Genomic DNA, 15694 nt, shown 5'->3' on the forward strand with positions numbered 1-15694 from the left:
GTCAAAATATATATTAAGTCATTTGAGTCTCAACATACTTCCTTTTTTCTTTGCTTTGTTTTGAGGTAGGGTTTCTTTGTGTAGTCCTGGCTGTCTTGGAATTTGCTTGGTAGACCAGACTGGCCTTGAACTTAAGAGACCTGTCTGCTTTTTGCTCCCCAGTCTTGGGGTTAAAGGTGTATGCCACTATGCCACTAGGTCCTTGTACACTTCTAAGACTACTTCAGAGTCAGTGCTCACAGATTTAAAAAAATTACAATTTTTGCATCTATTTATGTGTGTGTGTGTGTGTGTGTGTGTGTGTGTGTGTCTCTGTGTCTGTGTCTGTGTGTGTGTGTCTGTGTGTGTGTGTCTGAGTGTGTGTGTGTGTGTGTGTGTCTGTGTCTGTGTCTGTGTCTGTGTGTCTGTGTCTAACTCAGGTGATCAGGCTTGGCAGCCAGTGCCTTTATCCAGGGATTTATCTCACTGGCCCAGATGTAGAAAGTAGAACATTAGCATGTAAAAAAAATTTTTACAGTTTTAAATAAGTTCTTAGTTTACTCTATAAGATAAAAGAATTATCTCTAAAACACTTTTAAGGCTGATTTATTTATTTTTAGGACTTTAGCGTTGCTTAAGACCAGGGCTGGTGGAAGGAGTGAATTGACTCCAGCAAGTTATCCTCTGACCTGCACACTTGTGTTGTGACACCCTTCTATATAAGTGTGCACATCCACACACAGAAAATAACATAAATGTAATAAATGACAAATTTAGTCATACTACATGTTAAAATTTAAATCATTTATCCACCTCTAAAAGGAAGCAAGGATGCCTCTATTTTTAGACTTTAAATGCTAAGAAATATGGCTTTAACATGTTTTCTTAAGGTTTTGGCTGTCTTTCATATAAGTAAATATTATGTCTATTCTTCAGGAAACTAATGCAAGACACTAATGACATCATATAGATAACATTAACCTACCATGGTGGAAGAGATGTCTCTGTTTTATGGTTCATTTGGTTGACTTTTTCTTCTGTAAGACAGAATATCATTACCATTTCTTCATATACAACCAGATGTATAGAAATGGTAACATTTTGCAAATATAGGCTAGAATGTTTTTCTACTGTTTGGGAGAGCCCTCTACTTTCTCTGTAATACCACAGTGTGAGGGTTGCTACTCCTGGTGTTAAAAGCAGAAGTTTATGACAGGGAGCAGTTAGTCACATCTGAGGTTGAAATCGACTCCTGTCATACCAACATTAGCAATGCCAACTTTTTCTTGAATAAAGGTTGTAATGACTATAACTTGTGGGCACATTTAACTGTGATTCGTCTGTGGAATACACTAGTGACTTTCGATTACTAGCTCCAATTTTTTAAAGATCTGTTTGTATTTGTACCATAGAAATAATATATGTGTGTATATATACATATTATATATTACACTATATACATACAAGAATATACTATATATTTTGTACTGTATACATACACATTAGGTGTATTACAAAAGTTGGAGAAATTTAGAAGTAGATCATTTGTAATTCCTTCCTCTAGAAGAAAACCGCTCTGATTGTTGATTATTAGTTCCTAATCTGAGCTCTTCTTTGGTCCAATAAGTTGTTACTTCTGATGAGCAATATTTCCTCTTTCTGTCCCTGTGGTAAATTATACTTCTCTACCCTCCATAACAGTTAGGTGTGAGTAGTGTGGTATTAACTACTGAAATGTGAGGAGAAATAGAGTGTCAGCCGTCGACTTCAGGTACAAGTTTTTAAGAGGAGATTGATAATGATTTGAAGTAACTCTTCTTTTCTGAAACAGTGAGGTGGTCCATGAGAATGGAGGCTCAGTGCTCCTCAGCATGTACAGTGGGGAACAGAGCCTTTCTTGTATGCCCCAAACCCCAAGAATTTGTAGGAACAACAAAAATCTGTTGTTTGAAACCATTGGGAGTGAAAAGTTTTTTTTAAATAGTTACAACAGTGTTAGGTACTCATGGGAGTTTGTGTGTTCCTTGCATAATGACTAAATTTTGGGGAAATTGCCATGGCAGTATTTTTAAATGGTTGTTTTGAATAAATGCTTCTATAAATGGAGTAGATGGACCTCTGTTTGTGAAATTCCTGGGACAAGTGGAAACAAGGGGAAAGCCTTGCAGGGGCAGCCAAAGTGAGGAGGCGTGCTGCAGTGGGCCGTGGAGTGGTACTGAGAAAGAGGTCACAGAGGTCAGAGAGGAGGGGTAAAGACAGCCTAGTGTCAAGAAGCCCGAAGATGTTTGGGGTTGTTTCTAAAGAAAAAAGATGACAAATGGGAAAGGAGCCTGGTAGACCATGCCACCATTATCTTTTTACATTTTTATTTTATTAACAAACACTTACTAGATGGCAGTCATGCCAGATAGTATTTGTGCTGTGCAGACTCACTGGATCCTGTCTGTTGAATGATGTGGCTGTTATTTGTAGGTTCACAAAGAGTGGGTGTTTGCAAATGTATGCATAGATATGAACATGTTCTTATATGCTCAGCTTGGGGTGAAGGAACTGTCTTGTCTTTATTTAAACCTTCTGGAGTCCTACTTGAGAGGGCTCATTCTCTTGCTTTGTTGTGAGGCTCTATGAGGTGTCTTTTTAAAAATTATTTTTATTTTATGTATATGGCTATTTTGTGTGCATCTGTGTATCTGGTGCCTCCAGAAGCCCGAAAAGTGTGTGAGGTTCCTTATGGAGTTACAGACAGTTGTGAACCATCATGTGGGTATTAGAAGTCAAATCTGGATCCTTTGTAAAAAGCAATCAGTGCTCTTAACCACTGAGCCATCTCACCAGCCCCCACTGTGAGGGATTTATGTAATCATTGATTGTCAAAGGTTTAAAAAATGGTGGGGAATCTTTAGTTCTTCTAGTTGCAATTTACTTAGAAATGAATTTTTTTATGTCCATGTTTTATACAGGAATTTATAAATGTGAATTGTAGCTTATTTTTGTGGTCATGAAATACATTTAATTCATTGTAAACAGTTTTATTCCTGTCCCAACAGCTTGTGTGTGTGTGTGTGTGTGTGTGTGTGTGTGTGTGTGTGTGTTTACTGAACCCAGGGCCTTATACATGCTAAGTACATTCTCTGCCATTGAGCCAAACTCCTTTCCTCTATAATACCTTTAAAAAGAACTGTGTGTATGTGTGTGTGTGTGTGTGTGTGTGTGTGTGTGTGTGTGTGTGTTTATAAGTACTGTGGACTGAACCTAGGGCCTTACACATGCCAAGTACACACTCTGCCATTGAGCTAAACTCCTTTCCTCTGTAATATCTTTAAAAAGAAATAGAGTAAAACACAGCAGTACATTGCACACTGCTATAAAAGTATTAGTTTGTCAAGTTTAAAAAAAATCTACTCATGTTTATGTGTGTGGTGGTCATACTTGTACATGTGTTTATATGTGGGAGTGTTTGTGCATATGTATCTGCCTGTATGTAGATGATTGAGGTTGATGTCAAGAATCTTTGGGAACTGTCCAGTATTGCTAGTTTTGCTACTGTTTGCTCCAGGGATCTCGTCTTTACCTTTTGATGCTAGAATGACAAGTTAGCACCATATCCACCTGCATTTATGTGGCTTTACAGCAGCAGAGCTCTCCTTACACTTGACAGCAGGCACTGCAATCACTGAGCTAATCTCCCCAGTCCCTAGTGTGCGAAACTTTTTTTCTGGTATGTGTGTATGTTTGTAGCATGACTCTTAAAGGTTCTTATTAATAAAATCAAACCCGAGGCAGGTATTGGGGTGAATGCTGTAAGATCAGATAAGCAGAACAAGCCACAGCTACCTCACCTTGCTAGTTCCTCAGGTGATCCTGTTTCCTCAGGCTGGAAACCTCTGAGTCCTCATCCGAATGGGTCTCAGCTGAACTGTGCTGCTCCAGAGCCTGAATGCTTAACCAGCCAAAATGCTTAACCAGCCAAAATGCTTCTAGTTTTCTGGTCTTCACACCTTATATATCTTTCTACTTTCTGTCGTCACGTCCTGGGATTAAAGGTTTGCTTTCTGGGATTAAAGGCATGTGTCACCATGCTGGCTGTATCCTTGAACACACAGAGATCCACCCAAGTGCTGGGATTAAAGGCGTGTACCACTGCCGCCTAGCTTCTGCTATAGCTTGCTCTGACCCATTTTCCAGCCACCATTTTTGGTTCTGTATCTAGTGGCTGTCTATTCTCTGACCCCAGATAAATTTATTAGGGTGCACAATATTTTGGGGAACACAGTACCACCACACATGTTGGACTGGATTGTGATAGAAAATGCATTTCTTATTGTACGTAGCTGTAAAGATATTTGAAAATATTAAAATACTTGTTTTAATTTATATAGTAAAAGTAAAAAAGAAATGATTTGTGAGGTATGTGTCGACTTGTGCTGAGGGGGTCTTTGGTAATATTACAAGCACTTGTCTTGGCAGCTTTTAGACATGTGTTAGTAATTAATTACTCTTAAGGACTGAGGTAAATTGAGTAATTCCATTTTGTTACATTTACCTTTATTTTCATATTTTCCTAGGAGATTCAGGTGTCTGGGGATTGAAAAAAAACTTTGCTTTACTGGAGCTTTTAGAGCGATTGCAAAATGGACATATTGGCCAGTATGGATCTGCCGAGGAAGCCATTGGGATATCCGGAGAGGTACTGATGAGACTTGTTGAAATATTAATTACAAGATGAATTTTTTATCCTAAAATATTTTCTGATATTAGCACAATATTATCTTGTTTGCTTTATCTGTGAGTTTTTAGAAACATAGCTTTTACTATATTACAGTTCTGATGTCAGTACTGTTCTCAAAAATAAAACAGAAACTAAATTTGTTGAAGTTCTGTGTGTAATCTGCTTTATGAGTAAACTCCTTATCATAATTCAGTTATTGCTAAGGAAAATCCTTAAGATAGAAGACTATGAGAGAGTAAGAGAAATGTTCAATCTATATTTGTACAGAAAATGCGAAACTAAACCTCAGCAGCAAAGCACAAGAAAAGATAGACCCGTTTTATGAGAGGCTTTTCAATTAGACATGAACTAACTTAAATGTAACAGTGGAGTCTGAGGAGCTTGCTGCTACTAAATATTTTCAAAACAATAAGAACAATGTTAAACAATACGCGTGCTGTTCATTTTCCTGACAGGCAGATGTCTGGTAAATATTGCCAAAACAATCCATTTACAGTGTGACAGCACATTATTAGCATTTCAAGAGTTGTCTGCATAGCTTACTTAACAAATGATAGATTTCTGTGTAGGATATTTGCAGTAAATAACTTGGTAGTGGTGTTAGTTGTGGATTTTAAGAACTGTATTTGATTCAAGGGGAAAAAACCCATTAGATTGATTGCAACTTTCCTTTGGTGATTTCTTTGTGTTAAAATGAATTTGAAAAATAATTTTCAAATTGAAGTGTTCTTATTTATAAAACCATTGTAGTTCTTTCATATGTTGTATCTTACCTTTATTTTAAAATCTTATTATGGGGCTGGAGAGATGGCTCAGTGGTTAAGAGCACTGACTGCTGTTCCAGAGGTCCTGAGTTCAATTTCCAGCAACCACATGGTGGCTCACAACCACCTGTAATGAGATTTGGTGCCCTCTTCTGGCCTGCAGGGACACATGCAAACAGAGCACTGTATACATGATAAATAAATCTAAAATCATATTATGTACTGTTGACCTTATAAATTATTTGTAAAGCGTAGAAAACAGGAGACACGAATATATTATAATACAAATATATATTTATCATTATTGCAAAATAAATTGTTTCAACCTTTGGGTCATTTTTAAATTTAATTTGACAATAAATGATACCATTTGTGTACTGTCTAATTTTTATTTCTGGAAAAATAGACTAAATTTCCCTTGCCAATTGCATCCTTTTAATATAATACAGACATTTTCAAAGCATTTCCCATCATCTGAAAAATGATTTTTACATACTTCTAGTGCATTTTATAAATACTTTGGTATGGTTCAATGCAGAATACTTGCTTACCATGGTTGCAGCCCTGTATTTGAGCCCCAGGACCACAAATAGACACAAGAAATGCTTCTTGTTACTTTAAGAACTTAACAATAATATTTAGCAGCTGATATAGGGCTTATTATTTCTGAATATGTGGTTTTCAGTCATGATTGTAATCCATTCACCCATGGAGCTATTTATTGGCAAGTACTTGTGTATATTTGGGAAAAATATACATACAATTCAGCTCTCGAATCTATTGAGATCAGAATTTTCCATCTTGAGCCAAGAGTGTCTTTTGTTTTCAAAGTTTCCACAGTTAATTAACTCAAACCTTAGTACGAGTTTATTTTACAGCATGGTGCTAATTTTCTTTTTATGCATCCTCGTAACAGGTAACTGAAGCAGTGGGAATTTAAGTCTTCCTAACAAATTAGTAATGTTTTTGTGGTTCTATTTCTTTTGAATATATGATGGAAGAGATCTTTGCACTAACTGTGAATCTATGAGATGTTTTTCTATGTAGTTCCACGGCAGAGCATTTGCCTGGCATTTATGAGGTTCTAGTTCAATGCCCAGCACTGGGGGGAAAAACACTATTCATGTGAATAAATTTATTCTTGCCCCAGAATCATAACCCATGTTGATAATTAGTCTCAGAGATAGCTTCTTACCTTCCTGAAAAAAATTTTTTTTTTAGATAGGTAGGTAGCATGTGGCCTTTATACTTACCACTATATTTTCATTATTAGATAACATTTCTGGGAGGCTGATGATGCATGTACTGGGTTCAACAGACCAAACCAATATAGAATTTAAGCATAGTTTAGTTAATGGAAGAAGCTGAACTTTGGTTGGTTAAGGACATCCTTGTGACCAACTAAGCTTTTTCCAGCTGACTAGTTATTAAGCTGTAGCTGGTTGTTATCTGTTTCTTCCTTATGTTCTGTAATGTGTTTGGTTGCATCGTGGATTAAAGTTTCCAGAACTACTTCTGCCTCTAGAAGACACTTATTTTGAGTACCATCTTACTTTGCTTACTTTGGTTTTCTTTGTTTAATTTCTTAGTTCTTTGTTTTTATTTGGAATGATTGACTTAACAAATTTCCTTTTTTTATGTATAAGCCTGGTAAACTTAAATAGAAAAGGTTGTGGGATTTTGTAGTTCAAAATTTGCCATGTTCAGTTTTAAGGCATTAATGTTTTGTTTATCAGAGCATCATCCGCTGTGATGAAGATGAAGCTCACGTTGCATCTGTATATTGCACTGTGTGTGCAACTCACTTATGCTCAGAGTGCTCTCAAGTTACTCATTCTACAAAGACTTTAGCAAAACATAGGCGAGTGCCTCTAGCTGATAAACCTCATGAGAAAACCATGTGCTGTCAGCACCAGGTGCATGCCATTGAGTTTGTTTGCTTGGAAGAAGGTTGTCAAACTAGCCCACTCATGTGCTGTGTCTGCAAAGAATATGGAAAGCACCAAGGTCACAAGGTATGAATTTAATTCAGTTGGATGACTAGCCATTTTACCAGCCTGCCATTTGTTTTTGTTGACTTGTTTATTTATTTGAAGACAGAACTGATGAAAGTTAAATGATTAATGAGTTAGTCTCAGTAGCATGGAAAACACTGAGGATTTTCGTTTCTGAATAGTATAATTTCAGAGAGGCTTCATGAGTATTTCCAGCAGGAGACAAAAAGTCTCATCTTTGCTTGTTTTTATAATACTGTACTGCTTAGATAATTATATCTATTGATAACTCTTATGATATAATTTTGGATGAACTCTTGGTTCTTGTATAACAATACTTGTACTTCCAACTTCTGATTTATTTCTTTGTAATATAGCTCTCTTAAAAAGGAGTGAGAATAAATTAGTATTTTTTTGTCTTCTAATGTTGTACTTGTTTGAAATGTTTTACAAAAGCCACTCGTGGCTGATGTTCATTTATATTAAAAGGGGTTTAAGTAGTTTTTGTAAATCAGTAGACACCACTCACCACTATGAATTCTTTCCTATAATTTTTTTTTCTTTCTTTCCTATAATTGTATTGTATCTATAGCATTCAGTCCTGGAACCAGAAGCTAACCAGATCCGAGCATCAATTTTAGATATGGCTCACTGCATACGGACCTTCACTGAAGAAATCTCAGATTATTCCAGAAAATTAGTTGGAATTGTTCAGCAAATTGAAGGAGGAGAACAAATAGTGGAGGATGGGGTTGGAATGGCTCACACCGAACATGTATGGATTCTTTCTTCCTTCTTTGTCTTCTTAACCTTCTCCTCCTCATGTTTGCACCTTCTAATAATTAGTGCCCAGTTACAGTGTGCTAGTGCTGCACTGGATCCTGCACACAAGTTTTTGAAAATGTTTTTGTATTCATGGTATTTATCATCTATCATATAAAGGAGTTTGTGTTGTGGATAGGGAAGTCCAGTATACTTGTAAGTACGTAAGATGAATAACACACCAAATGGAAGGCTTCCTAGAAGTGATGTTTCAACCGAGAATTGAGGGAATTCAGTTACATGAAGAGTGGGTTGGGAGTCAGTTATCCCAAGAAGGGAAGAATGCACATAAGTGACTGTAAGTAAGGGGTGGGTGGATTGTGGGTTCTTCAAGAAGTGCACTGTGTTTGCAGCCTTGAGTTGAGTCAGACAAGAAGAAAAATGGAAGAGTTAAAGGCTAAGTCATGCCGGAATCTATTAGTCATGCTGAGGAATTTAGAACTTCAGCTGAAGAGCAGTATGAGCCGTTAAACTATTGACAGGAATGAAATAATCACATTTACATTAGGAATGTAGCTGTTATATGTAGAAAGTGAACAGTAGCGGTGGAAGCAGGAAGATCTATTAAGACACTGTTGAAATCATCTGGTTTAGAGATATTTGTGTCCTATAATACTGGAGTAGCAATAAAAAGGGTGGAGTTGAGATTTTAAAGAACAGTTAAGTCTTGGGCAATCCGTTGTCAGTATTGATTGGTGGGTGATTCGATTGGTTAGGAAATTAAGAGACCAGTAGAAGGCTGTTTACCACAATCAGACGGGAAGTTATAGGGTGTGGACCAGTTTGCTGGAGGTGGTAGCAGTAAAGCTTGACTAGATTCTGGGATATTCTGAAGTCAGCAGCATTTGCCAAGAGATTACAGAATATGAAAGAAATGTTAAGAATGAATTGTTTCTTCTTTTTTCTTTCTGTCCTCTCTCTTTTCTTTTTTTAACTTTAACCTGCATGAAGTTACCATTTACTGAATTTAGATTTGGAGATGGGGAGAACTGGAGATTAGGTTCCATTCTGCTACAGATATTATTTATTTATTTATTTATTTATTTATTTATTTATTTATTCATTCATTCATTCATTCATTCATTCATTTAGTTTTTCAAGGGAGGGTTTCTCTGTGTAGTTTTGGAACCTGTCCTGGAATTCACTCTGTAGATCAGGCTGGCCTTGAACTCACAGAGATCCGCCTGCCTCTACCTCCCTGAGTGCTGGGATTAAAGGTCTGTGCCACCACCGCCCAGCACAGATATAATTTATTAACAGCTTAATCTCAAAGTTCATACATAGTTATAAGGAAAGGTCTAATGGAGGGCTTAAAATCTCTAAGAGTGTAGATGGTATTTAAATCTTGATATTTTACATATAAAATATTTAAGGTTTTAAGCCGGGCAGTGGTGGTGCACGCCTTTAATCCCAGCACTCGGGAGGCAGACAGGCGGATCTTTGTGAGTTCTAGGCCAGCCTGGTCTACAGAGCAAGATCCAGGAAAGGCGCAAAGCTACACAGAGAAACCCTGTCTCGAAAAACAAAACAAAACAAAACAAAATTTAAGGTTTTAATTGTTTAAAATTTATTCTTATCTTCATAGGTGCCAGGTACTGCAGAGAATGCCCGATCATGTGTCCGAGCTTATTTTTCTGATTTACATGAAACTCTTTGTCGTCAAGAAGAAATGGCTCTAAGTGTTGTTGATGCTCATGTTCGAGAAAAACTGATTTGGCTTAGGCAGCAACAAGAGGATATGACTATTCTCTTGTCCCAGGTTTCAACAGCCTGTCTCCATTGTGAAAAGACTTTGCAGCAGGTAGGTAATTCAATTGTGGCTAGGCTATACTTTTAATGTTAACTACACAATTATCAGAGATAGGCTTTTCTCTTTCATAATTTAGTGATTGGGCTCTACTCAATGTATTAGCATTGGTCTTAGGACATAGTCTCTAACTTCAAATTGCTCCAGTAACCATATTAGTGACCTCCTGTTCATACACTGTTCCTGCCATAAAGCTATTGGTTCCAGGACTCCTGTAATGTCATTCTTCAATCATGCCCAGCCCATTTGCCTTTCTTTATCACACATGTTTTGTCTTTTGATGTGGAGTATATTCTTTTCTTTCAGTGGAAAGCTTTTTCTTCAAGGTGTAACTCAAATGTTTACTCTTGGACGCTTTAATTCATTACTCAGTTTGCAGATGATTCCTTCTCTTAGTAAGTGAGATTCAAGGTTGTTCTAGTAAAGTTGTCACAAGTGGGAGATAGAGGGGTAATTATTGCCCTAGGAATTTTTGAAAATCTGCAGCCTATCTTATTTTTACTGATGTGCTGCTAATAATTATGCTGATTCCAAGTTATAGTTTAAACTTGAGCTGGGTGTGGTGGTGTACACCTTTAATCCCAGCACTGGGGAGGCAGAGGCAGAGGCAGGCAGATCTCTGTGAGTTTGAGGCCAGTCTGGTCTACAAATCGAGTTCCAGGATAGCCAGGGCTGTTATACAGAGAAACCCTGTCTCGGAAAAAAAAACAACAACAAATAACAAAAACCAACTTACTCATGCTGAGATTTTTCTCTTACATGTCTCATTATACTTAAAGTGTGGCCAGCCTACAGGCTCACTATAGTCTTGTTGGTTGTTGAGCCCTTGTCATATTGACTTGTGAAAGTTGGTATGTCCTGGCTTGTTCTCTGTTGCTATGTAAAATGCGGACAGAAACCATCTTGGGGCTGGCAAAAGGGTTTCCCCAGTCCATCAATGAGGGAAGCCAGGAAGGAAGGTGGAGACAGGAATTGAAGCAGACACTGTGGAGGAATGCTACTCAATGTGTTGCTTCCCTTGGCTTGCTCAGCTACCTTTCTTACATAGCTCAGACCTACCTGCCCAGGGGTGGCACCACCTGCTGTGGACTGGGCCCTCCATTGCCAATTAGCAATCCAGAAAATGCCCCCCCCCCCCAGATTGCCATTTATAATGTCTTTTAATTCTTGTCTTACTCTTCTAAAATCTAGTATTGCTACTGGGGCTAGAACCGTGTAAGTATCTGTATTGTCTCCTAGCTTCGTCTTGGATACTTTTAATAGAGAGCAAGAGAAGAAAGCTGGAAGTCAGGAGGCAACTTGCTGGGGTTTACTCTTGGCTTGGGGTTCCTGTGACTGTCAGTCCTCATAGAAGGAGATGAAGTTTTGAAAAGCTCATGGGGTCCTTTTTACAGGTTTCTTACATTTTCACTGCACACATATGGTGCATGGACAAATATGCAGGCAAAACACTCATGAACGTAAAATTTTCTTTTTAATATTCCCCATTTCAGCTATTTGTCTTTAATTCTTGGTTGTGTTAATGCTAAGTGTTCTAAATGTGAAGTTATGAATAGATGTATACAAGTAAAAATTTGAAAATTCAAAAAAAAGCTTATGTAGCTGGGTGAGGTGGTGCACTCCTATCCTAGCACTAGGGAGGCCTAGTCAGGTTGATTTCTGTAAGTTCAAGACTGGCCTAGTCTACAAAGTAAATTACAGACCAGCCATAGCTATCCAGTAAAACTCTGCCTCAAAAATAATAATAAAAAGGGTTTATGTATATATGTGTGTATGTGTGCACACACACCTGTATTGTGAAAGTGTCTAGTGTCTATGTATGTACATTTGTACATACATAGGAAGGCCACAGGACAACCTCAAGTGTCATCCTAAGGAGTACTGTGTACCCTCTTTTACATATGGTCTTCCTGAGCCTTAGGGACCTTCCTCTCTCTGACTCCTGTTGTGTGTAGTTTGAAAAATTATTTACAACAGCCATACCTTCAGTTTTGATTTAGTGAAGTGTATATCAAGCCAAAGTAAAAGAATAAATAGTAAGTGATGATAGATAGGCGGATGATGATAGAAAGATGGATAGGTAGATATAGATAGACAGATTGGAAGGTAGAGAGAGGGGCAGGGTGGGAAAAGAACAAAGAAAACATCAAATTGGGTGCTCAAAACATCCAGCAGACACTGACTGGGGAAGCCCCTCTAAGGCAACCAGGGAGAGGCTCTGGCAGAGCAGGTTGTCCCCTCGGATGTAGTTTTCAGAAAAAAACAAATCACAATAGAATGTAGCATAGTCAAACTGAGGATTTAGAAATACTCAGCAGAAACTGACTAGGGAAGCCCCAGTAAGGCAGCTACTGGAGTTCTTGGTGGAATTCCAAGCAGAGCAAGGCCTTGGGTGAGGCTTCCAAGTACAAGAACAAATAGCCACAGGTAGAAATAACATCATCAAATAGGTGCTCACAATATATCCAGCAGAAATCAAATGGAGAAGTTGAGGAAGCCAGCTGGAGTTCCCAATTGAGCTTTCTCTCCATGGATGGGCTTCCTGTGGCTGGACTTCATACTTCTCTTTCTGATTGTAGGCACTTTTATATCATGGGATAAACAAACAGTAGTAAAGTATGTTCAAAATGATTTGTCTTCTAGCTGTTTCTAAGGACATGATGTCTACTGGCTAGTTTTATGCCAACTTGACACAGGCTAGAATGATTTTGGAAGAGGGATCGGCAGTTGAGGAAATGCCCCCCCTGGAGTGGCCTCTGGGCAACCTTGTGGTGCATTTCTTCTTCTTTTGATTATTGATTGATGTGGGTGGGTCCAGCTCACTGAAGGTGGTGCCCCCCCCCCCCCCCGCAGGTGGTCCTGGGTGCTATAAGAAAGCAGATGAAACAAGTATGGAGAGCAAGCCAATAAGCAGCACTCCTCTGTGGCCTTTTCATCAGTTCTTGCTTCCAGGTTCCTGCCCTGACTTCCTTAGGGCTGGACTGTGATGTGAAACTGTGAGCTGAAATACACCCTCCCTGTGCTGCTTTTGTTGTGTTGCTTTATCACAGCGGTAGAAACCCACCTAAGATGTGATGTTTTTATTCTTGATCTCTTGCTGTTCCCTTCCTTGTCACAGAGTTAAGGTGCCATCCCATAACCAGACAAGGGGTGTGGAGGATGCTTAACATAAACATACTTGGCTCTGAAGTGGGGAAGCAACCCCAGTTCCTGAGCTAGGTTCTCAGTGATCTCAAACAACACATGAGTTTACCAATGTAATGCACCTTACACCTCTCCCACACTACAAGCAAGTACCATTGTGCCTGGCTTTTTACTTGGGTTTTGGGGATTGAATTTAAAGTTCTCATGCTTGTGAGGCAAGGCTTTTACCAAATGAACTGTGGCTCCTTAGTTTCTAAATTTTACTTTTAATACTATCATGTTAAATGGGCTTTATTAAAAGTTGATGAAGTCTCCATTTTTAGAAGGAAAACTTTATGAGAAATACCATCTTCTTTTCTAGGATGATTGCAGAGTTGTCTTGGCAAAACAAGAAATTACAAGATTATTAGAAACACTACAGAAACAACAGCAGCAGTTTACAGAGGTTGCAGATCACATTCAGTTGGATGCCAGTATCCCAGTCACTTTTACAAAGGTAATGTACTGCCCATTTTGTTTGTTTGTTTGTTTTCTGAGACAGGAAAACCCTCTGTGTAGCTTTGGAGACTGTCCTGGAACTTTCTCTGTAGACCAGGCTGGCCTCGAACTCACAGAAATCCACCTTCCTCTGCCTCCCAAATGTTGGGACTAAAGGCGTGCGCCACCACTGCTGGGTCTTACTGACCTTGTTTTTACATATACTTTTTAAAAATTTAAGTAGCATGAAATGTATGTAAATCATCTTGAAGAGAACACTAGGACATTCATGAGTTGTAAAATTTCAATAAAAACTTTAATCAGTGGCAAATAGAAGCAAGGTAGACTAAATCTCTGTTCTTAGTTCCCAGTTTAAATAAGAATTTTGGAGATTTACCCAAAACATTTAGGAATTTTACATTTTTAATATTATTATCAGGTATCCAGCTAATATTCAAATTTCTCAGGTTTTTTCCAAAGTAAAAAAAAAAATTTTTTGAGACAATATTACATAGCAGGTGACCTTGAATTTTTTTGTAGCTGAGGTTAGTCTGAACCTCCTTTGTTTGCCTCCCAATTGCTGGTATTATGGGTATGCACCACCATGCCTGGCTTCCAATCAAATTCTTAGTTGGTTGTTTTTGTTTTGAGAGAGAGACTCTAAAGAAGGCCTATTAGTGGTGGAAATATTTGTTTTTATAATGGGTTCTGTCTGAATTCTATTTTGTTTCCTATATTTAGGAATAATTAAAAAATTAATTTTGTTATATAATTATGCAAAATGTTTACATAATTGAAGGTCAAATCTGCAGTGCAGAGTTCATTCAGAAAAGTCTTCTGCCCCTGGCCCCTAACAGAGTTCATTCAGAAAAGATTTCTGCCCCTGGCTCCTAACTCTCTTCACTCTGTTCACTATACAAAAGCATTTAGAGTTTTTCTTAGTTTTATTCATCAGAATTAGAGAAAAATGTTGATGCTTTATGTACTTTCATTACTTTTAAAGGTGGAATGCCTTTCTTTTTATTCAAGTGTACATCCTGAAGATCACTCCATAACAATTTATATGACTGTTTTTATGTTTTCAGATAAACATTCTAAGTACCATGATCTAACTATGCCCAAAATGTATAACGTAAGACTTAATTATCTTACCTATTTATGTTTGGTGTGAAAGTGTGTGCGTGTACCAGTGTGTGCAGAGGAAGATGTTGGGTGCCTTGCTTTTATGATTCTTTGCTTTGTTCCTTTTAGGCAGGGCCTCTCACAGAACCTGGAGCTAGACTGGAGGACAGTAAGCCACAGTGATCCTCCCATCTCTGTCTTCCACACCCTCATTTTTATGTGGTTGCTAGGGACTAAAATTCAGTTCCTCAAGCAAGCACTCTTTCCACTTACACTGAGCCATTGCTCCAGTCCTGACCTTACTTCTTCCAGGAGGACAGTTTAGTGCTATTAAGTATATTCACATTGTTATAAAACAGAACCTTTTTTATCTTTAAACCTGACACTCATATTTTAAAGAACTTCTGTTGGATCTCTGCTAACCACCATTCTCCTATCTCTGCTGTGAATTTGAATGGCTTACACACCTCATCTAACTGGAACAATTATAGTATTTCCTTTTCTCTGACAGGCTGTTTTTCAAGCTTAACATTACCATCCTGAAAGTTCATGTTCTAGTATGTAAAGGATTGCATTTCTTTTGAAGACTGAGGAATGTTTCTCTGTATTTACACATCTTATTCACTTTATCTGGTCATCTGTTCATGGACACTAGTATTGCTTCTATCTTTTGCTTATTAAGTACTGCTGTGTTCATGGCTGTACAAATCTTTCCTTACTCTTTAATTTTAAACTTTGTTTTAATTTTAATTTGGTTTTTTGAGACAGGGTTTCTTTGTGTGGTTTTGGTGCCTGTCCTGGATCTCATTCTGTAGACCAGGCTGGACTGGTACTCACAGAGATCCACCTGGTTCTG

The 15694-nt window shown here is 38.0% G+C and overlaps 1 protein-coding gene across 1 annotated transcript in view; it reads left to right on the forward strand.

The window, feature by feature from the left end:
- The window catches only part of Trim23 (tripartite motif containing 23), a 31715-nt gene that overhangs the window by 4738 nt on the left and 11283 nt on the right, over window positions 1–15694 (forward strand). The window contains exons 3-7 of the mRNA XM_036207235.1: window positions 4545–4666; window positions 7209–7487; window positions 8059–8241; window positions 9874–10089; window positions 13601–13735. Of these exons, the coding sequence (XP_036063128.1) occupies window positions 4545–4666; window positions 7209–7487; window positions 8059–8241; window positions 9874–10089; window positions 13601–13735 (935 nt within the window). The remainder of the gene's footprint in view (window positions 1–4544; window positions 4667–7208; window positions 7488–8058; window positions 8242–9873; window positions 10090–13600; window positions 13736–15694) is intronic.

Source organism: Onychomys torridus, chromosome 15 (genome assembly GCF_903995425.1).
Source record: "Onychomys torridus chromosome 15, mOncTor1.1, whole genome shotgun sequence".
Lineage (NCBI taxonomy): Eukaryota > Metazoa > Chordata > Mammalia > Rodentia > Cricetidae > Onychomys > Onychomys torridus.